This window comes from Herpailurus yagouaroundi, unplaced genomic scaffold (genome assembly GCF_014898765.1).
Source record: "Herpailurus yagouaroundi ecotype Mexico unplaced genomic scaffold, PumYag 140, whole genome shotgun sequence".
Classification (NCBI taxonomy): Eukaryota; Metazoa; Chordata; class Mammalia; order Carnivora; family Felidae; genus Herpailurus; species Herpailurus yagouaroundi.
In genome coordinates this window covers 80,310,160-80,333,454 of record NW_024412395.1, presented here as the reverse complement: position 1 = coordinate 80,333,454, position 23,295 = coordinate 80,310,160, and the positions used below count along the sequence as shown (strand labels likewise).

Below are 23,295 nucleotides of genomic sequence, written 5' to 3'. Positions count from 1 at the left end.
TGCCAAAGACTAATTGACTATATAATCATGAGTTTATTTTTGCACTGTCTATTCTGTTCCATTGATCTATGTGTCTATTTGTGTGCCAGTACCACACTGTTTTGATTATTACAGCTTTGTAGTAAAACTTAAAATTTGGAATTATGATATCTCCAGTTTTGTTTTGTTTTGTTTTGTTTACCAAGATTTTGTTGGCAATTAGAGTCTTTCATGGTTCCATACAAATTTGAGGATTGTTTGTTCTAGCTCTGTGAAAAATGCTGGTGGTATTTTGACAGGGATTTCATTACATCTGTAGATTTCTGGGGATAACATGGACTTTTCAACAATATTTGTTCTTTCAATCCATGAATATGGAATGTCTTTCATTTCTTTATGTTATCTTCAATTTCTTTCATCAGTCTTTTATAGTTTTCAGAGTACAGATCCTTTCACCTCTTTGGTTAAGTTTATTTCTAGATATCTAAGTTTATTTTTGGTGCAATTGTCAATAGGACTGTTTTATTAATTTCTCTTTCTGCTGTTTCATTGTTAGTGTATAGAGATGCAACAGGTTTCTGTTCACGGATTTTGTATCCTTTGACCTTACTGAATTCATTTGTCAGTTCTAGTTTTTTGGTGGAATTTTTAGGGTTTTCTATATAAAGTATCATGTCATCTGAAAATAGTGAAAGTTTTATTTCTTCTTTACCGATGTGGATACCTTTTATTTCTTTTTGTTGTCAATTGCTATGGCTAGAACTTCTAGTATTGTGTTGAATAAAAGTGGTGAGAGTGGACATCTTTGTCTTGTTTCTGACCTTAAAGGAAAAGCTGTCAGTTTCCCACTATTGAGTATCATGTTTAATGTCAGCTGTGGGTTTTTCATAGAAGGCCTTTATTGTATTGAGGTATGTTCCTTCTAAGCCTACTTTATTGAGGGTACTTATCATGAATGGATGTTGTACTTTGTCAAGTGCTTTTTCTGCTTCTATTGAAATAATCATATGGTTTTTATCCTTGTTCTTATTGATGTGATATATCATGTTAATTGATTTGCAAATATTGAACCACCCTGGCATCCCAGGAATAAATCCCACTTGACTGTGGTGAATCATTTTTTAAATGTATTGTTGCATTTGGTTTGCTAATACTTGTTGAGGATTTTTGCATCTATGTTCATCAGTGATATTGGCCTACAATTATCCTTTTTTTGTGGTATCCTTATCTGATTTTGGTATCAGAGTAATACTGGCTTCAATGAATGAATTTGGAAGTTTTTCTTGCTCTTCTTCTTTTGGAATAGTTTGATAAAAATAGGTGTTAACTCTTCTTTAAATGTTTGGTAAAATTCCCCTGCAAAACCATCTGGTGCTGGACTTTTGTTTGTTGGGAATTTTTTGATTACTGATTCAATTTCATTGCTGGTAATCCCACTGTTCAAATTTTCTATTTCTTCTTGTTTCCATTTTGGTAGGCTAGATATTTCTAGGAATTTATCCATTTCTTCTAGATTGTCCAGTTGGTTTGCATATATTTTTTCATAATGTTATCTTACCATCCTTTGTATTTCTGTGGTGGTGGTGGTGTTATTTCTTCTTTCCTTTCTGATTTTGTGTTATCTCTCTTTCTCTTTCTTTTTGGATGAGTCTGACTAGAGTCTTATCAATTCTGTTAATCTTTTCAAAGAACCAGCTCCTCGTTTTGTTGATCTGTTCTATTGTTTTTGTTAGGTTAAATTATTTGAGGTTTTTCTTGCTTCTTGAGGTAGGCCTGTATTGTTATAAACCTCCCTGTTCGACTGCTGTTGCTGCATCCCAAAGAATTGGGAACATTGTGTTTTCATTTGCATTTGTCTCCATACATTTTTTATGCCCTGTATGATTTCTTTGTTGGCCCATCCATTGTTTAGTAGCATGTTTAACCTCCATATATTTTTGCTCTTTCCAAAATTTTTCTTGCGGTTGATTTCCAATTTCATTGTGTGTTGTCAGAAAAGATGCATGGTATAACTTTGATCTTTTTGAAATTGTTGAGACTTGTTTTGTGGCCTAACATGTGATCTATTCTAGAGAATATTTCACGTGTGCTTGGAAAGAATATGTAGCATGCTGTTTTAAGATGAAATGTTCTGAATATATCTATTAAATTTATCTGGTCCAGTGGATTATTCAAAGCCACTCTTTCCTTGTTGATTTTCTGTTGAGATGATCTGTCCATTGATGTAAGTGGGTGTTAAAATCCCCTACTATTATTGTATCACTGTCAGTTCCTTTATATTTGTTACTCTTTTATGTATTTGGGTGTTCCCATGTTGTTTGAATAAATATTTACAATTGTATGTCGTGTTGGATTTTCCTTTAATGATAATATAGTGTCCTATGTCTCTTGTTACAGTCTTGTTTTGAAGTCAATTTTGTCTTCAATACTTATATTGCTACTCCAGCTTTATTTTCATATCCATTTACATGATAAATATTTCTCCATCCTCTCACTTCCAGTCTGCACGTGCCTTTAGGTATGGATATATAGATGAGTCTTGTGTTTTTATCCATTCCAGCACCCTATATATCTTTTTATTGGAGTGTTTAGTCCATTTACATTCAAAGTCATTATTGACAGGTATGTATTTATTGTTGTTATTTGTTTTATGTTTATTTTTGTGGATCTTCTCTTCCTTTCTTCCCTTGCTTTCTTTTTAAAATTTTAAAAAAATGTTTATTTATATTTTGAGAGGGTGGAGAGAGGTGGAGACATAATTTGAAGCAGGCTCCAGGCTCTGAGCTGTCAGCACAGAGCCTGATGTGGGGCTCAAACTCACAACCTGTGAGATCATGACCTGAGCTGAAGTCGGATACTTAACTGACTGAACCACACAGGTGCCCCTTCTCGCTCTTTTCTTTAAACATAAGTTGGCTTTTTATAAGTGATATACTTGGATTCCTTTCTCTTTATTTTTTGCATATCTGTTACTCCTTTATTTGTGGTTACCATTAGGCTTGTAAATAACATCTGCATATAGCAGTCTATATTAAGCAGATGGTTGCTTAACTTTGAACCCATTCTTTACTCCTCTCCTCCCCACATTTTAGGTATATGGTATAGTGCTTCCTTTTATTTTGTGAGTCCCTTCACTGATTTTTACAGAAATACTTATTTTTTACTGCTTTTTTGCTTCCTTCTTTTCTTACCCTTACTTATGGTCTTTCCTTTCCACCCAAAAGGGTACCCTTTAACATTTCTTGCAGGGCTAGTTTAGTGACCATGAACTCTTTTTATATTCTGAATTATAGCCTTGCTGGATAGAGTATTCTTGGCTGCAGACTTTCCCCCTTTCAGACCTTTGAATACATCATGCCACTCCCTTCTGACCTGCAAAGTTTTTGTTGAAAAAAACAGTGATAGCTGTATGGGGTTTCCGTTGTATGTAACTGTTTTCTTCTGCTTTTAAAATTCTTTATCATTGCCTTTTGCCATCTTAATTACTATGTGTTTTGGTGTGGACCTCTTTGGGTTGATTTTGTTGGGGGGGGGGAGGTTCTGTGTTTCCTGGATCTGAATTTCTGTTTCCTTCCTGAAATTAGGTAAGTTTTCAGTTATTATTTCTTCAAATAAACTTTCTGTCCCCTTTTCTCTTTCTTCTTCTTCTGGGATCCCTATAATGCCAATGTTATTATGCATGAGGGAGTCTCTGAGTTCATTAGGTCTGTTCTTATGTTACATAATTTTTTCTCACCTGCTCAGCTTGATTTCTTTCCATTATTCTGTCCTCTGGGTCACTCACTTGTTCTTCTGCCTCTTTTAGCCTGCTATTCCATCTAGTGTATTTTTAATTTCAATTATTATGCTCTTCATTTCTGTATTTTAATCTAGGTGTTGTCTAATTGATGCCCTCCACTCTTAAGTCCCATGAGTATCTTTATGATCATTACTTTAAATTATCTATGAAGCATATTACTTATATCTGTTTCACTTAGATCTCTTGCTGTGATTTTGTCCTCTATTATTTCATTTGGGACTACTCCTCTGTCTCCTCCTTTTGTCTAACTCTGTGTGTTTTTGTGTGGTAGGAAAATTGGCTACGTCTCCTGCTCTTCAGAGTAGTGGGTTGGGTGTCACTTTTAACAAGGTGGCACTGGTCTTCTTCCACAGGAGAAATGCACTGCTGCGGAAGTTGGGGCACACAAGGCACCTCTGTAAAGCATGCTTGGGGAGGGAAAATGCAGTTTTAACAAGGTACAGGAATCTTCCTCAGGAGGTGACCAGCTGTTGCCACTGAGACCAAGGTGCCACAGAGTGCAGAGTCGAGAGACACAATGTTGGCAAGGTTTGCATGCTGGTCTTCTGGGGGAGGGCAGCTGCAGCACCAGGACTGAGGCAGGCTTGGCTAGAAGAGGCAGGACCCGTGGAAGCACTGGAGCAGGAGGGTGGCAGGGTACAGTATAAGCAAGTTAGGCAGTGAATGCTGGTGCCATGCTCGTTCCCATATTTATGCTGGAGGATGGGGGAGGGAAATGGTGCCTACCATCTCCTTTCTTTGTTCCTGGAAAAGTTCCTTGCTGTACTCTGACATTAGTCAATAACTTTCCCTCCTGTATGCCCCAGACATTTTTCAAACTATTGCTTCTAATCTGTGTCTCTACAAGCTGTTTGTCATGCTGTCTCTTTATGTATGGGGACTCAAATTTCTGTCACCCTCAGGGCTCCCCCACAGTTTGCTCTCTGATTTTTGTTTCTTATATCAAAAAATTTTTTTAACTTAAATTCATGTCAGTGAACATATAGTATAGTGTTGGTTTCAGGAGTAGAATTTAGGGACGCATCACTTAACATTTAACACCCAGTGCTCATCCCAACAAGTGCCCTTCTTAATGCCCATCATTCATTTAGCCCATCCCCCTACCCATTCCCCTACAGGAAACCTGTTTGTTCTCTGTATTTAAGAGTCTCCTATGGTTTGCTTCCTTCTCTGTTTTGATCTTATTTTTTTTCCTTCCCTTCCCCTATCTTCATCATTTTTGTTTCTTAAACTCCACGTATAAGTGAAATCATATATTTGTCTTTAACTTATTTCACTAAGTGTAATAGTAATACACTCTAGTTCCATTCACAGTGTTGGAAATGGCAAGATTTCATTTTTTTTTGATTGCTGAATAATATTCTACTGTAGACATATACATCTTCTTTATTCATCAGTCGATGGTCATTTGGGCTCTTTCCATAATTGGGTTATTATTGACAATGCCACTAATAAACATTGGCATGTGCTCCCTTTGAATCAGCATTTTGTATCCTTTGGGTAAATACCTAGTCTTGCAATTGCTGGTTGTAGGTTATTTCTATTTTTAATTTTTTGAGGAAACTCCAAACTGTTTTCCAGAGTGGCTGCACCAGTTTGCATTCCCACCAACAGTGCTAAAGTGTTCCCTTTTCTGCACATTCTTTCCAACATCTGTTGTTTCATGAGTTGTTCATTTTCACCATACAGGTGTGAGGTGGTATCCCATTGTGGTTTTGATTTGTAGTTCCCTGATGATGAGTAATGTTGAGCATCTTTTCATGTATCAGCCATCTGGATGTCTTCTTTCAAAAAAATGTCTATTTGTGTCTTCTGCCCATTTCTTCACTGGATTATTTGTTTTTTTGGGTGTTGAGTTTGCTAAGTTCTTTATAGACTTTGGATACTAACCCTTTATCAGATAAGTCATTTGCAAATATCTTTTCCCAATCCATTTGTTGCGTTTATTTTTGTTGATTGTTTCCTTTGCTGTGCAGAAGCTTTTGATCTTGATGAAGTCCCAATAGTTTTTTTTTTTGCTTTTGTTTCCCTTGCCTCTGGAGACATGCCTAGTAAGAAGTTGTTGTGCCCAAGGTCAAAGAGGTTGCTACTGTGTTCTCTAGGATTTTGATGAATTTCTGTCTTACATTTAGGTCTTTCATCCATTTAGATTTATTTTTATGTATGGTGTAAGAAAGTGGTCCAGTTTCATTCTTTTGCATGTTGCTGTCCAGTTTTCCCAACATAATTTTCTAAAGGGATTATCTTTTTTCCATTGGATATTCTTTCTGGCTTTGTCAAAGATTAATTGACCATAAGTTGTGGGTTCATTTATGGGTTCTCTATTCTTTTCCATTGATCTATGTGTCTATCTTTGTGCCAATACCATACTGTCTTAATGACTACAGCTTTGTAATACACCTTAAAGTCCAGAATTATACCTCCAGCTTTGGTTTCCTTTTTCAAGGTGGCTTTGGCTATTGGGGTCTTTTCTGGTTTCATACAAAGTTTAGAATTGTTTGTTCTAGCTCTGTGAAGAACGGTGGTGTTATTTTGATAGGGATTCCATTGAATATGTAGATTTCTTTGTGTAGCATGGACGTTTTAACAATACTTGTTCTTCCAATCCATGAGCGTGGAATGTTTTTCTTTGTGTCTTCTTCAATTTCTTTCATAAGCTTTCCATAGTTTGCAGCAAGCAGATCTTTTACCTCTTTTATTAAGTTTATTCCTGGATATCTTATGGGCTTTGGTGCAATTGTAAATGGGATCGATTTCTTGATTGCTCTTTCTGCTGCTTCAGTATTTGTGTATAGAAATGCAATATATTTCTGTACATTGATTTTATATCCTGACACTTTGCTGAATTCATGTATCAGCTCTAGCAGTTTTTCAGTGGAGTCTTTCAGGTTTTCCATGTAGATTATGATGTCTTCTCTGAAGAGTAAAAGTTTGACTTCTTCCTTGCCAGTTTGTATGTCTTTTATTTCTTTTTGTTGTCTGATTGCTGGAGCTAGGACTTCCAGTACTGTGTTGAACAACTGTGGTGACAGTGGACATCCCTGTCATGTGCCTGATCTAAGGAGGAAAGCTCTCAGTTCTTCCCCATTAAGGATGATATTAGCTGTTTGTCTTCCATATATGGTCTTTATGATGTTGAGATATGTTCCTTCTACCCCTACTTTCTTGAGGGTTTTTATCAAGAAAGGATGCTGTATTTTGTCAAGTGCTTTTCCTGCATCTATTGAGAGGATCATGTGGTCCTTATCCTTTCTTTTATTAATGTGATGTATCACACTGATTTATTTGTGGATATTGAACCAACCCTGAAGCCCAGGAATAAATCCCACTTGATCATGGTGAAAAATTTTTTTAATGTATTGTTGGATTTGATTTGCTAATAATTTGTGGAGAATTTTTGCATCCATGTTCATCAGGGAAATTGGTCTGTAATGCTCCTTTTTAGTGGGGTCTTTGTCTCATTTTGGCATCAAGGTAATGCTAGCCTCATATAATGATTTTATAAGTTTTCCTTTCATTTCTATTTTTTGGAACAGCTGCAAAAGAATAGTTATTAACTCTTCTTTAAATGTTTGGTAGAATTCTATCTGGCCCTGGACACTTGTTTGTTGGGAGATTTTTGATCACTGATTCAATTTATTTACAGGTTATGGGTCTGTTAAAATTTTCTATTTCTTCCTGTTTCAGTTTTGGTAGTTTATATGTTCTAGGTATTTATCCATTTCTTCCAGATTGCCCATGTTGTTGGCATGTAATTGCTCACAATATTCTCTTATTATTGCTTGTATTTCTGTGGCATTGTGATCTCTCCTCTTTCATTCATGATTTTATTTATTTGGGTCCTTTCCTTTTTCTTTTTGATAAATCTGGCTAGAGGTTTATCAATTTTGTTAATTCTTTCAAAGATCCAGCTCCTAGTTTCATTGTTCTGTTTGTTTTTTTTTTTTTAATTTCAGTATCACTGATTTCTCCTCTAATCTTTATTGTTTCTCTTCTTCTGCTAGCTTCAGGCTTTATTTGCTGTTCTTTTTCCAGCTCCTTTAGGTGTAAGGCTAGGTTGTGTATTTGAGACATTTCTTCCTTCTTTAGGAAGGTCTGGATTGCTATATGCCTCCCTCTCATGACCACCTTTGCTGCATCCCAAAGGTTTTGGACTGTCATGTTTTCATTTTCATTGGCTTCCATGTACTTTTTAATTTCCTCTTTTAAATTTTTGGTTAACCCATTAATTTTTTTAATATGAAATTTATTGTCAAATTGGTTTTCATACAACACCCAGTGCTCATCCCAACAGGTGCCCTCCTCAATGCCCATCACCCACCCTCCCCTCCCTCCCACCCCCCAACAACCCTCAGTTTATTCTCAGTTTTTAAGAGTCTCTTATGGTTTGGCACTCTCCCTCTTTTTCTTTTTTTTTTTTTAGTAGGATGTTCTTTATCCTCCAAATATTTGTGGTCTTTCCAAATTTTTTCTTGTGATTGATTTCAAGTTTCATAGCATTGTGGTCTGAAAATATGCACAGTACGATCTCAGTAGTTTTGTATTTGTTGAGGGCTGATTTGTGACCCAGTATGTGATCTATTCTGGAGAATATTTCTTGTGCACTAGAGAAGAATGTGTATTCTGCTGCTTTAGGATGAAATGTTCTGAATATATCTGTGAAGTCCGTCAAGTCTGGTGTGTCATTCAGAGCCATTGTTTTTGATTTTATGCTTAATCTGTTCATTGTTGTAATTGGGGTGTTAAAGTCCCCTACTATTATTGTATTGTTATGAATAAGTTTTTTATATTTGTGATTAATTGGTTTATATATTTGGGTGCCTCTGTCTTGGGGGCATAAATATTTACAGTTGTTAGATCTTGGTGGATAGACCCCTTAATTATGATATAATGCCCTTCATCTGTTGTTACAGTCTTTGTTTTAAATTCTAGTTTGCCTAAGTATGGCTACCCTAGCTTTCTGGCCCAATGAGTCTCTTGTAGGCAACATATAGATGGATCTTTCTTTTTTATCCATTCTGATACCCTATGTCTTTTTATTGGAGCAATCAGTCCATTTACATTCAGAGTGATTATTGAAAGATATGAATTTAGTGCCATTGTGTTGCCTGTAGAGTTGGTGTTTCTGGTGATGTTCTCTGATCCTTTCTAGTCTTTGTTGCTTTTGGCCTTTTGGTCTTGTTTTTTCTCCAAAGATTCCCCCTTAAAATGTCTTGCAGGGCTGGTTTAGTGGTCATGAACTCCTTTAGATTTTGTCTGAGAAGCTCTTTTTTTCTCCTTCTCTTCTGAATAATGGCCTTGCTGGATAAAGAATTCTTGGTTGTATATTTTTCCCGTTCACCACATTAAATATATCCTGCCACTCCATTCTTTTTTTTTTTTTTTAAGTTTTTGTTAAGGGGGAGAAAGTATGAGCATGAGACCTGGGGAGGGGCAGAGAGAGAGAATCCCAAACAGGTTCCACGCTGCCAGTATAGAGCCCAATGTGGGACTCAAACCCATGAGCTCTGAGATGACCCAAGCCAAAGTCAAGAATCAGATGCTTAACCAACCGAGTCACACAGGCGCCCCTATCCTACCACTCCTTTCTGGCCTGCCAGGCTTCTGTGGACGGATTTGTTGTGAACCTGATCTGTCTTCCTTTGGAGGTTAAGGACTTTTTTTCCCTTGTTGCTTTCAGGATACTTTCCTTGTCTGTGTATTTTGTGAATTTGACTATGATATGCCTTGGTAATTGTTGGTTTTTTGTTGAAATTAACAGGAGTTCCCTGTACTTTTTGAATTTTGGTGTCTGTGTCCTCCAGATTAGGGAAGTTTTCAGCTATAAAAACCTTCTGTCCCTTTCTCTTTTCATCTTCTGGAACTCTATTACATGAATGGTTCCTCTTTAATAGTCACTGATTTATCTAAGTCTTGTATCATTACCTTTTGCCATTGTATCCCCTCTTTTTTTCAGCTTCATTATTTTCCATAATTTTATCTTCTATATCACTGATTTGCTGGTCTGCTTTGTCTATCCAAGCCATCATGGAATCCATTTGAGACTGTATCTCAGTTACAGCATTTTACATTTTGGCCTGACTAGATTTTAGTTCATTTAATCTCTGCAGAAAAGGATTCTCTGGTGTCTTCTATGCTTTTTTTCAACCCCAGCTGGTATTCTTAGAATTGTGGTTTTCAATTCTAGTTTATGCATCTTACTTACATCTTTGTTGATTAAATCCCTGGCCATTTCTTCCTGTTCTTTCTCTAGGGGTAATTGCTTCATCTGCCAAGATCTCTCAAATTATACAGGTTGTTGCATTAATCCTCAGGTCAATTACCTGTGTGTTCAAAATGGTTTGATGCTGATATAGCTGTGTTTCAGGAATGAGACAAACTCAGGGTCCCCTTACTACTCTGCCATCTTAACTGCCTCTGCCAAGTTTGCTGATTCTTAAAGTTGCAGGTTTTAAGTCTTGCTGGTTGTAAGAATTCACAAAATTTGGCCCTCTAGTCTTCAAAGCCAAATTCTACGGTGATTTGTCTTTGCTGTGCAGCCTCCCTGATTTGATAGTTTGTTTTGTGCCCTTGTCTGCACCTGTCTCTCCTTCTGGCAGCCAGACCTGCAGGGTTTAGCTCCCCTCCATGTCTCTACCCTTTCTACCTTCTTCAATGTGGCCCTTCTCTACATTTAGTTCTGGAGTTTATTCTTCCAGTCTTTGAGTCATTTTCTGGGTTACACTGATGTGTTATCTGGTTATATACACAGCACAGGTGAGTTTAGGGCCCTTCTACTCTGCCATCTTTGCCAAAAGTCCTCTCTACTGGTCTTATAAGTGATTTATCTACCTTTATTATGTTTGTATGTGCCTGTGGAATTTTTTTCCTTTTCTAATTTTCTTACTCCTGTTTATAGTTTTTCTTTCCACTGAAAGATTAATTCCCTTTAACATTTCTTACAAGGCTGGTTTAGTGGTGATAATTCCTTTGGGAAATTCCTGACCTCTCCTATTCCGAGTGATAATCTTGCTGGGTAGAGTATTTTTGATTGCAGGTTTTTTTCCTTTCAGCACTTTGCAGACCAGGAGTGGCATATTATATATTCAAAGTTTCTGCTGATATATCAGTAGATACCCTTATGAAGTTTCCCTTGTATGTAGCTGTTTTCTTTTCTCTTGCTGCTTTAAAAATTCTCTGTCATTACTTTGGAGTGGCACTGGTCACTGTGGGGGCTGCTTGCAGGATGTGAAGTCACAGGAGCCACTTTGAAGGGACTCTTGGTAAGTGGGACAGATTGGATGGGGTGGAGACACAGGAGAAAGCACAGGTAGAGTGTGGTGTGTTAGCAAGCTAGGTGGAGATTGGTCATGCTGTTTCCTGCAAGTGTCCAGTGATCTAAGCTGGGGGGCAGTAGAGAAATGGCTCCTGTCAGCTCTTTTGTTCTTGAACAACTCTCCCAAAGATCCCTTACCCTTCAGCACATGTTCTGAAATTAGTAAACAAATCTTTTTGCTGTGTACCCAGGTACTTTTCAAACTGCTACTTCTATGCTGTTTCTCAGCAGGGCTTTTTGCTAAGGTGTCCCTATTGCTCCCTGGCTCTCCTAGAGCTAAGCCCTAAGATCTCCAAAGTACCAGGAGGTAAGCCCTGCTGATTGTAAAAACTTATGAAGTTAAGCCATTGGTTTTTAAAGTCAGATGTTGAGGTGATTCATCACTGTTTGGGGGGCCTGCTGTGTGGTTGGTCCTCTCCTTTCTCTGTGCTTGTGGAGTCCCTTTCTTTTGTGGTTAGTCTCACCAAGAGTTTGGGTAATGACCCCATCTCTGCCCCTCCTACATTTTTCCTTGTGGCCTCCTCTTGTGGCAATTAACTGTGGAAAGCTTGTTCTACCAGTTTTTGGGTTGTTTTCTGGGTTATACTGATGTGGCTATTATCCATATGTATCCATGGGACAAGCTGAATTTAGGCTCTTCGTACTCAACCATCTTCCCAGGCTCCAATACAATATTTGGATCTTGTCAAACTTTGGTTCGCTCTTGAGAAAAACTTCAATTTATAGAATTTTTGTCAGTTTCAATTTTTTCTAACATAAATCATAAAGGCTATGGGGCTTAAATAGAATTGGCTAATAGAAAATAGATTCTTGATCACTCATTTAATGGTATAATCAAGTTAGTAATTTTGGGCGGGGGGGGGAGGGGTGAGACCAAGAATTTCTAGTTATCCTCAAGGCTGTTAGTATGTGTATCAATCAGCATGCAACTGGGAAAGTAACTCTGGATCTTTCAAGTAGAAGGAACACAGGGAACTGGTTTCATGGGTGATGGAACCAAGGCTAAGAAACCAAAAGAGATGGTGAAGCAATCCAAAGATTAGCAAGAGCAGGAAATGATACCATCAGATGGAATTGACAGCAAGAAGTGGTGTTACCAGAGTCCTAAAGCCAAAAGACAAAGAAGATACACCTGCTACCAGAGACACCACAAGAAACAGAGAAGTGGGACAAAAGGTGAGAAATACCACATTTCTTCTGTCTCCTCTTATGCTCTGATCTGCCACTCCTGCCTCCTTGGAAACCAGAGAGTACGAGTGTGAGGAAATATTCCCAATGAAGCATAGCAGGGGAAGAGCGAATAAATGGATTTGAGAGCTGACAATTGACCAATAGTACTGACCTGGCTTGTAATAAAGGAACTATTTACTAAATGAAACTGAAATCCCTTTACCTCATTGAACTTATAATGGCAATACTGTAACATACCAAGAGTCAAAAATTTCCATAGAAATCAAAATTATAGACATCTCTCAAATTTTTTCAAGTCTTTTTTAAAAACAAAAAACCCTCTTATCCTTTATTCAAGGAAGAATTCCTTAAATATTAAATGTCTACAATATGCCAAATACTTGGCTAAACACTAGGAATATACTAGTGAATAAGACCATATTCTCAAGGAGTTCACAGTCTACTGGGGACATAAATATACAAATACAGAGTTGTGTAAGTGCTGTTTGGGGAAAGTACTATAGAAGATCATAGGAGGGCATTTTAACTAAGGTGACTGTACTAGTTTGGTTCTTCAGAAAGCAGACACCAAGATGAGATTAGACATGTAAGACATTAGACACCAAGGTAGAATGATGACTCCCCTGTCCCCATCCCAAACATATCAACATCTTAATCTCAGGAACCTGTATTTTACCTTACATGGCAAAAGGGACTTTGATGCTGTGATTAAGAATCTTGAGATGGGGGGAGATTATCTTGGATTTTCTGAGTAGGCCCAATAGAATCACAAGAGCCCTCAAAAGAGACAGGCAGAAGGGTCAGTCAGTGATCACTGAACAGAAGCCAAATAATAATGCTGGTTCGGGAGGCAAAGGCAGGCAGGTAGGTAGTTGCTAGAAGTTGGAAAAAGCAGATTTCTCCCTATGGCCCCTAAAAGGAATGTAGCCCTGTCAACCCATTTGACATTTCTGACTTCTAGAACTGTAAGATAATAAGTTTATAATATTTTATGCCACTCAGTTTGTGGTAATTTGTTATATCAGAGATAGAAAATTAATACAGCAAGGAGTCTATGGTGCAAAATTTAAGGCAAGTGATCTCAGGGTGATGCTATCAATATCTATTATGATGACTAATTTTATCTGTCAATTTGACTGGGCCACAGGGTGCCCATTTATTTGGTCAAACACTACTCTGGGTATTTCTGTGAGGGAGTTTTTTTGATGAAATTGGCACATAAATCTGTAGACTGAATAAAGAAGATTGCCCTCTTGATGTGGGTGGGCCTCATCAGTTGAAGACCTGAACAGAACAAAAAGGTTGACTAGGCCGACCCTACCCTGAATAAGAGATCATTCCTTCTGCCTAACTGCCTTCAAACAGGGCATCAGCTTTTTCCTGCCTGTGGACTCTGAAACATCAGCTCTTCCTGGGTCTTCAGCCAACCAGTCTTTGAACTGGAACTGCATCATTAATTTTTCTGGGTCTCTAGGTTGCCCATTCATCTTGCAGATCTTGGGACTTGTTAGTCTCCATGATAGTGTAACCAATTCCTTATAATAAATATCCTATTAGTTTTTGTTTCTTGGAGAACTCTGATACACTCACAGGAGATCTGAGAGGCACTGCTTCAGGGCTTCCAGATTCCATCTCTTGCACTAACATCAACTCTCCACCCAGATTCAGAACCTCCTTTATAGTTCCTGTGAGCCTCTCTTACCTGGAGGAAACAGGAGGAGGTTAGTGGAATAACCTATAGCCCCCACAACTACCGGGGCCTGTGATCTCAGGGCCTCAACTGGTACTCATCTCCTTTCCCTCCTCTACCTTGGCAGGTCTTCATGGCTTACTTGATGGAGTAACCTAAACATTCTTGAGGTGATCTGGCCAATAAACCTAAAAAGGTTTGTGTTTCAAATTGTCTATTCATTTTTACATTATTTGTCTCATTGTTTTAATTCTTTAGTCTTAAGACAATCATCTTAATCTTATTTAACATTACAGTAAAAATTATTTTAAGAAAATCCATTAACTAAGGTAGGTCCCAGTTTACCACAAGGAGTACCAAATACTCCTTGAGATACATCTCTTTTTTCCTAATAAGGTAAAACCATTAATTAAGATCTCTATGCCCTTAAATGTTGTATCCCCTACCGCAGCAAGAATAGTCCTATAAAGGGTCAGAACATCATCTGCCTCATTGAATAAATTCCAGGTCGTCCCCAATTCTTTACATTATGTAAATAATCTAGGGGCTTCCCTTGGCAACACAAATTAGAATCTGTGTTTTAGCTTTGTCAAATCACAAAGAAAAAAACATAAACTCAATTTAATAAATCTTTATTGAGCTCCCACAGGGTGCATGAATTTAGGATCTATAACTTACATAAGTAGAAAAGTGTCACTTTAGCCTCTTAAAAATGAAAAAAAAAGCACAAATTACAACTTCTTTATCATTTAATGTGAGGCTCAGTTTGATATTTAACAGAATAATATGGGAAGTATAAACATTTTCCCTTCTACCAAAAAAGGGTTTTGATGCCAGGATAAACTAGCCTGTTGGTCTAACAATAGCTGATCAAAAAGGCTAGAGAATCTGGAAGTAAAAAGTGTACTTGGAAGCACTGTCCTCTGAGGGCTCATTCCCCTGAGGGCAACAAAATGCTGAAAAAATTAAATGGCTCAAAACTTAAATTCAAAGATCAAGAAGAGGAATTAGTCACAGCTTGGGGAAAAAAATGAGAACAGAGGACACTAAATGTAACTAGAGTCATAATTCTGAAGTTTTTCTGGAGTTGTAATAGAACTGTGAGTTAACCAAAGAGGATATAAACTCATGCTTCTTTGAACAGAGTGGTTTTAAACAATAGATTCTCCAGTGCAACAATGGTATTTTCAAGTATAATTCTAGTATTTGTACCTAGCAATACAGAAGAAAAGTAGCAGAGAGAAAGTGTCAAGTATCTAGGACATACAGGATTTGGCAGCCCTAGAATTCCCAGTTTGAGTCTTTTTCATCAGGAAAATCACATTCCGGCTCAGTCCAACGTGACACTGGAGACAGTGCTATTGATGGCTTAGGAGGCAACAGTGTAAGTATTGAGTCCTGGCTTTCTTCTTTCATCTGTTAAAGAAACTCAAAGCTATTGGTACATATGTCAGCAATAAATGATTTTTTAAAAAGTCATGTTAAGTGTGTAAAATATTTTTTAGGTATTTTCACTAATAATGCCTTTGATCATCTGAAAACAGGAAGAAGTAATAACCAAATAAACTGATTTTTATCAGAATTATTTTTCCCCTTCATCATTTCTAGCCAGTATAAAAAACTGTCTCTAATCAAAATATAAGCTGAGGGTATAGTAACATTTAATGACATTCTGTTTTTTATTCATTTTGTTTTGCAAAATGGAAATATTTTAGAAAGCTTATAATTGAACTACTACAAAAGTTTTCGTATTTTTAACTTTACTTTGGTAAGAAAGTCATTATTAAGAATCTTGGTTACCAAACTGTCCCCTTAAGCTAACAAGATTAAATGAAAAATTTTTTTTTTTATTTTTTTTTATTTTTGGGACAGAGAGAGACAGAGCATGAACGGGGGAGGGGCAGAGAGAGAGGGAGACACAGAATCGGAAACAGGATCCAGGCTCTGAGCCATCAGCCCAGAGCCCGACGCGGGGCTCGAACTCACGGACCGTGAGATCTTGACCTGGCTGAAGTCGGACGCTTAACCGACTGCGCCACCCAGGCGCCCCTGAATTTTTAATAGTAACTAAAAATATCTAGACAACAGAAGATATATCAGCTTACCTGTTTGAAGAACACATGGGACAATAAACTGCTTGCAGATGGTCTGATATTTTTTTTAATGTTATAAAAAAAAAATAGAACATCGTATTAGACTGTGTATTTTTAGGTGTAAAAAAGTATTAGAAATTAGATTCAGAGCTATAAAACTCAATACTAAAAAAAAGAAAAAGAAATATCAGGAAGCCCAATTCTTAACTGTAACCTTGACTAATGGAAAGAATTGAGAGAGAACATTTATGGGGCACGTACTAGTTATAAGGAAGTGTGCTAGGCATTACGGGGCTAAAAAAAGATAAGACACATCTTAAAGTACTAACATTAATGTATAGTTATGTAATAATTTACACTATTGTTACACAGAAACAACATTTTTGTACAGCTTGGAGCTTTCTAAAATGTATTAACATAAATACAGTAATTAATGTCCAGAAAGATGAACTGATTTTTACAAGGTGACTTAGGAAATGATACAGCTGAGATTGGAGCCCAAGTCTTCTGACTTCAGTATTATTCCCATTTGCTCATTGCCTCTATTTGCTTTTAGTTTTGATATTTTCTAGATTATAGTTTTTTGATCAAAAGATTGAGAAAAGAGACTTGAAAAGCTTCTATAAAAAATAAAACATGTAAGTTTGATGCTATTTAGAAGTGGCCAATATTACCTTTTCTCAGGATCTTGTTGCAAACAGAGCTGTACCAAGCTAAAGAAGGCAGGAGAGAAAGTTTTTGAGGATGGAGTTTGCAATCTGTCACTATTTACTGTTTGAGTTCCACTGGAGACAAGCACACTTTCTCCAATCCCAGAGTCTACACCTGATCGGGAATTCTTCATTCTGGATTCTGATTGAGGGAAGATACTGACATCCAATGGGCTGTAAGGAGGACCTTTCAGCTTCTGTAACAACATCTAAAAGAAAGAAAAGTTTCTTTCACCCTTTTCAGGGAAAATGTTAAAACAATAATAAAGATTCTAACAGCAAAGACATTTTAACAGAAATTATCTAGAATATAAGGGATCTTATGAAGGGAAATTAGTTTGGGATTTTAGTAGCATTTACCTGAGTCCTATGCATGTCCTGGAAAGGTACCTTCCCACTGGCCAATTCACATGCTGTAATCCCAACACTGTAAATATCTGACTTTACATTATATCCATGTAAATCCTGTAGAACAATTAATTTGAAGTCCTTTAGTGAAAATAAAATACAAAGTTATATATCTGTGTTTTTTTGAGAAAGGATGTTGAACAATGGAAAAATCTCATTAGGTGAGAAATCAAGATATACCTAATATATGGTATATACATTTTAAAATCCCTAACAATAATTTTGACAAGAAAGAGGAAAAGTCTTGCAGTAGGCCATTCACCAAGCCAAATCTAAGGGCACAATTGTCCTTTAGTCAAGCTCAGAAGACACTCAAGATGCACAGACAACCCAATGCAAAGGCCACACCTGACCTGTCTCAGTAGTTCTGGGCTCAGCCACGGCTGCACTGATGTGCTGAACTGTGGGAAATCATACACAGCCCTATGCCTCTGTCCATGCTTAACCAAACTATGCAGGTGGGACAGGCCAGAGAGGGTCACTAGGCCATCACCAGAAATGAGGATATGGCTGGCTTTAATACTCCTAGAACAAAAAGAAACAATCCTAAATACTAGGAAATTGGCCAATGAAGAATAAAAATCTGGTCAGAACAAATCCATGTATTCTCTTGGAAATTAAATACTCTTTATAAAACAGCACGCTTATATGTAAGTGTGCTTATACACACACATATACATATATACATACACACATATAAAATATTCAGGGAATTAGGAATCCTTTCAACTATTTAATATAGCATTAGAACAAGGGAAAATACAACTGACAGCTACATGTTTGGAAGTGATAATATTTTTTTTCAAACTTGGAATGGAATCACATTACTAATTTCACTATTTTAGGATACTGCTGTAAAATACCCAAGGAGAAGTCTAAAAAAATCAAGTAATATTTGAAGCATAAAGTTAGAATATAAAGTTAAATGCAGCATTATCCAATAAAAGGCAGCCTCCCCTGGTATTAACATCATTTATAAATATATGTCTTACATAAAAATTTCTTTTTTCAAATAAATTGTAAAAGAGCCTTGTTCAGTAAAATACTGAATTTGGAAACTAAGGGAGTCTAGTTAACTGTAGTAAAACCTTGATTAATTAGAATACGGTCTGTTAGAACTCACAGTTAACCAGAATGTTCCTAAAAATGAATAGTAAGAAAACAAGCTTTAAAGAGACTGAAACGAACTTTAAAAATAATTTAAAAAGAAAAACGTCCCAGTATATCTTAAAACAGCATTGTTTTTAATGTTCAGTCAATTAGTTCTGCATCTATAGTTTAAAAACAAGAGAACTGATACTTAGCATGATAATCTCAAAGTGCTACAACATATTTAAGAAATTAACGAAAGGTTTAGTTCCAATTTGTACATAAATTTGTAAATATGACATAGAGCTATAAAGCAGATAAAGCAGCTCTTTATATGCTTAAGAAAAACAAACAAAAGAGACAGCAAGGATCCCATTACATAGAGTTTATACTCCACCAGGAAAGGCTCTCCACCAGAACACTAAGCACAGCATTTGGCAAAGAGGATGTGGTGTGAACATTTTTGGTGAATGACCATAAAATGTAATAAGCATTTACTACTACTGGCCCCTTCCTCTCTCAATTTTCACTTATGAGTTTCCTATCTCTCCTAACACTCAACTGCTCCTTCCTAAAAGCTCCTTAAATGATTTCATTCTTTAAAATACAAATAAATAAATACCTGTGAATGCAGCCATTTTGGTGCAGATAGCTCAACCCTCTCACTGCTCCAAAGAGAATGTTTCTTATTAAAGTTTCACTCATTCCTTCAGGAAAGTAAGTCTTCAAGAGCTGACTTGCTGAACCTGAAAGAAACACCTGAAATCTTTAACTGAACATTGGTTTTGTTTGTAGCTATGTTTTAAATGTTCTTTTCAACTATAAATACACACACACACACACACACACACACACGTTTTAGAGTCTACCTACTTTCCTATGCAAAGGTAGTTTTCCTTCAAGAATCTTTAAAAAGACTTTTCTAATGATACTCTAGAGATTAGAAAAGAGAATTAACAATTTTCAGTATTACTTAAAAAAATACTGTATTTATATATTTTTAGACCCAGAGGCAACTCATCAAAGTTATCCTAAAGATCAAAGCTCTAACTCTTAAATACAGAGAACAAACTGAGGGTTGATGGGGGGGGGGTGGAAGAGGGGAAAATGGGTGATGGGCATTGAGGACGGCACTTGTTGGGATGAGCACTAGGTGTTTTATGTGAGCGATGAATCACAGGAATCTACCCCCAAAAACAAGAGCACACTGTATACACTGTATGTTAGCCAACTTGACAATAAATTATATTTTAAAAAATAAAAAATAAAAATAAAAGCTCTAGAATCCATTTGTTTATTTGTGCAATATAATTATTGAACACTTTATGCAAGGAACTGTATGAGCACCAAAATGAAAAATACATACATGATCCTGCCCTCAAGAAGCTGAAGTACAGTGAAAGGAGACAGGTACACACACAGATGTTTATACTATAATAAAGTAAGTTTACAATGAGAGAAATAGGGACAGAGATGGTGTGCACAGGTGAAAAAACATTCTGCTTAAAGACTTTTATAGTGGCTCTCCATTGACAGAAGGGCAGGGAACTGAAGGGAAGAGAGAGCCTGTTCAAAGGCACACACTTCTTGGAGAAGCAGTAGTAGTTTCATTGATCATCAGGTCAACATGAACCAGATATGGAAATTTATCATGAAATCTAGAATTGGCCACCAGATTTATAAATTAAAAGTAGTGAATCATAAATCTAAGATCCCACTCATCCTTATAAGTATGGCTTCCACGCTAAACTCTGAGTTATTTTATGTAAGATAAGTTTTCTTACCATAGGCCATAAATGGAGAAATAACCCAAAGCCAGCTGCCAACAGTGAAAACAGTCCAATAGGTTGTAATATTGGGGTGCCGGAAAAAGTGGGACAAAATCACTGCTTTCTAGGATAAACACACAAGAGACAAGACATTTAAAACAACTTGTTTTTGCCTTGTGATGAAAATAACAGTAGAGGTGGCAGCTAACACTCAGCAGAATTTATTGATACCAAGCACTGTTCTTGGTGCTGCCATTTCTTTAAATCTCACCAACAAGACATTAAGTATGTCATATGATCATTCCTATTTTACAAGAGAGAAATAGGAAATAAGAAACGTAGAAATAAGTTAGAAAACTTGTCCGAGAGCATATAATCAACAAAAGAAATAGAAGTGAGATGTGATCTCAGTCTGACTTCTGAGGTCATACTCTCAACATCTATACTATGTTCTTAAAATAGAAACATTTAAAAATACATAAAACTGTGAAGATAATCACTTCTAACACTAAATCTCAGAGAGAACCACTGTTAACATTTCAGCATAATTTCTTTCAATCTTTTTTTCTGTGCAATATACATGTGCACATGTAAATACTTTAAAAATAAGGACAATATCAAAAAATGCTTTCCCTCTTTATATCAAAAATGATTAGTGACACAGCATAGATGGAGATGAAGTGTATTATTTTAAGTGAAATAAGTCAGTGAAAGACAAATACCATATGATTTCACTCATATGTAGAATTAAAGAAACAAAGCACATTAACATAGGGGAAGGGGTAAAAAAAAGAGAGGGAGACAAACTCTCAACTATAGAGACTCTTAACTATAGAGAACTGAGGGTTGATGGAGGGGAGGGGTGGGCTAAATGGGCAATGGGCATTAAGGAGGACACTTGTGATGAGCACTGGCTGTTATATATGTGATGAACCACTAAATTCTACACCTGAAACCAATATGACACCATATGTTAACTAGAATTTATGTTCTTTAATGCTTATTTATTTTTGAGAGAAAGAGCACGAGCAGGGGAGAGGAAGAGAGAGAGGGAGACACAGAATCTGAAGCAGGCTCCAGGCTCCAAGGTGTCAGCACAGAGCCCAGAACAGGGCTCGAACCCACAAATCATGAGATCATGACCTGAGCTGAAGTCAGATGCTTAACCGACTGAGCTGCCCAGGCGCCCTAGTTAACTAACTAGAATTTAAATAAAAACTTGAAATTAGTGCCACTCTGGAAAACAGTATGGCAGCTCCTCAAAAAACTAAAAATAGAACTACCCTATGACCCAGCAATTGCACTACTATTTATCCAAATGATACAAAAATGCTGATTTGAAGGGGCACATGCACCTCAATGCTTATAGCAGAGCTTTCAACAATAGCCAAATTATGGAAAGAGCCCAAATGTCTGACTGATGAATAAAGAAGATGTGGTGTGTGTGTGTATATATATATACATTTATATGTATATATACACAACATACATACATAAACACACACACACACACACACACACACTTGCTCTTTCAAAAATTTTAATTTCAACAAATATGCAGAGGTGCCTGGGTACACGCACACACAATGGAATACTACTTGGCAGTCAAAAAGAATGAAATCTTGTCATTTGCAACAATGTGGATGGAACTGGAGAAAATTATGATAAGTGAAAGAAATTAGTCAGAAAAAGACAAATATATGATTTCATTCATATGTGGAATTTAAGAAACACAACAAATGAACATAGGGGAAGGGAAGGACAAATAAGATAAAAACAGAGAGGGAGGCAAACCATAAGAGACTCTTAAATATAGAGAACTGAGGGTTGCTGAAGGGGAGGTAGGTGGAGATGGGCCAAATGGGTGATGAGCTTTAAGGAGGGCACTTATTGGGATGAGCACTGGATGTTATATGTAAGTGATGAATCACTGGGTTCTACTCCTGAAACCAGTACTACACTGTATGTTAACTAACTTGAATTTAAATAAATTTGAAAAATATTTTTTAATTTGAAATTGAAAAAAAATTAGTGACAAAATGGTATTATAATATTCCTAAAATGCAATTCTGTTAAAATTTATTCATTCAGAAGTTAATTTTCCTTACCTGGATGAAAAGGAAACTGTATGCTTTTGTTTTTTCTATTTCCTCATTTGACTATTTGTGACTGGACTAAGATTATTGTAAATCTCCAGACCAGCATTTTGAATATGATATTTGTTTGAAGGAATTTACAGTAATTACCAAAGTTTGAATATATTTGTTCTTCTGTGGATCTGGATTCCAAGTATTCCTTCCAATTCTGTACTTGCATATTCATTAGAAGAAAGAAATCTAACTTCCTCTAACAGAAAGAAATATTAATTTGGTAAAAAAAATTCTTACAGATGTAATCTCCTCAAATAGACATTAAATAAATCATTTTTTTCATTTTGTTACCTGTAAAGCTTTCAGGCGTTCATCAGTGCAGTTTTCCAGATTTGTAATTTTTATAGTCACCAGTGTTCCTGTAGGAGTATGCCGGGCAAGATGAACAGAAGTCAAGTTGTCAAATCCTCTTCCTACAGTCAGATGTAAAACTCATGTTAGTAACCAAAGAAGAAAAAAACTGACAATTTGGACAACATCAAAATTTAAAACTGCTCTTCAAGAAAATACTGTTAAGAAAACGAAAAGATAAGCCACTGACTGAAAGTATTAACTATGCTTACATCCAGTATATATAAAAAATTCTTACAACTCTATACCAACAGAATTTTTACAATTCTATACAAACTTATACTAAATTTTAAAATATGCATAAGATTTGGGGTGTCTGGGTGGCTCAGTTGGTTAAGTGTCAGACTCTTGATTTCAGCTCAGGTTATGATCTCATGGTCTTTTTAAAAAAAATTTTTTTTAATGTTTATTTATTTTTGAGAGAGATGGAGACAGAATGCGAGTGGGTTAGGGGCAGAGAGAGAGGGAGACATAGAATCCAGAGCAGACTCCAGGCTCTGAGCTGTCAGCACAGCGCCCAACGCAGGGTTCAAACTCACGAGCTGCAAGATCGTGACCTGAGCCGAAGTCAGATGCTCAACTGACTGAGCTACCCAGGCACCCTATGATCTCACAGTCTTGAGACTGAGCCTTATGTTGGGCTCTGCGCTGAGTGTGGAGCCTGCTTAAGATTCTCTTTACCTGCCCCTTCTCTGTGCTCACTCACTTGCTCTTTCAAAAATTGTATTTTAATTTCAACAAATATGCAGAG

General features: G+C 36.6%; 1 protein-coding gene across 3 annotated transcripts in view; it reads right to left on the bottom strand.

Moving 5' to 3' along the window:
• Window positions 1–14,590: 14,590 nt before the first annotated feature.
• STRADB (STE20 related adaptor beta) overlaps window positions 14,591–23,295 on the bottom strand; it is a 38,322-nt gene continuing 29,617 nt past the window's right edge. The window contains exons 5-12 of one of the 3 annotated variants that reach the window (XM_040475851.1): window positions 22,485–22,606; window positions 20,059–20,167; window positions 18,897–19,020; window positions 17,539–17,710; window positions 17,138–17,242; window positions 16,742–16,986; window positions 16,080–16,122; window positions 14,591–15,390 (exon numbers count right to left, since the gene is read on the bottom strand). In XM_040475851.1, the coding sequence (XP_040331785.1) occupies window positions 15,256–15,390; window positions 16,080–16,122; window positions 16,742–16,986; window positions 17,138–17,242; window positions 17,539–17,710; window positions 18,897–19,020; window positions 20,059–20,167; window positions 22,485–22,606 (1,055 nt within the window). In that variant the 3' untranslated portion in view covers window positions 14,591–15,255. Of the gene's footprint in view, window positions 15,391–15,418; window positions 15,810–16,028; window positions 16,123–16,741; window positions 16,987–17,137; window positions 17,243–17,538; window positions 17,711–18,896; window positions 19,021–20,058; window positions 20,168–22,484; window positions 22,607–23,295 lie in introns of those variants that run through there. The other 2 variants (XM_040475852.1, XM_040475853.1) reach the window with 2 other exon arrangements.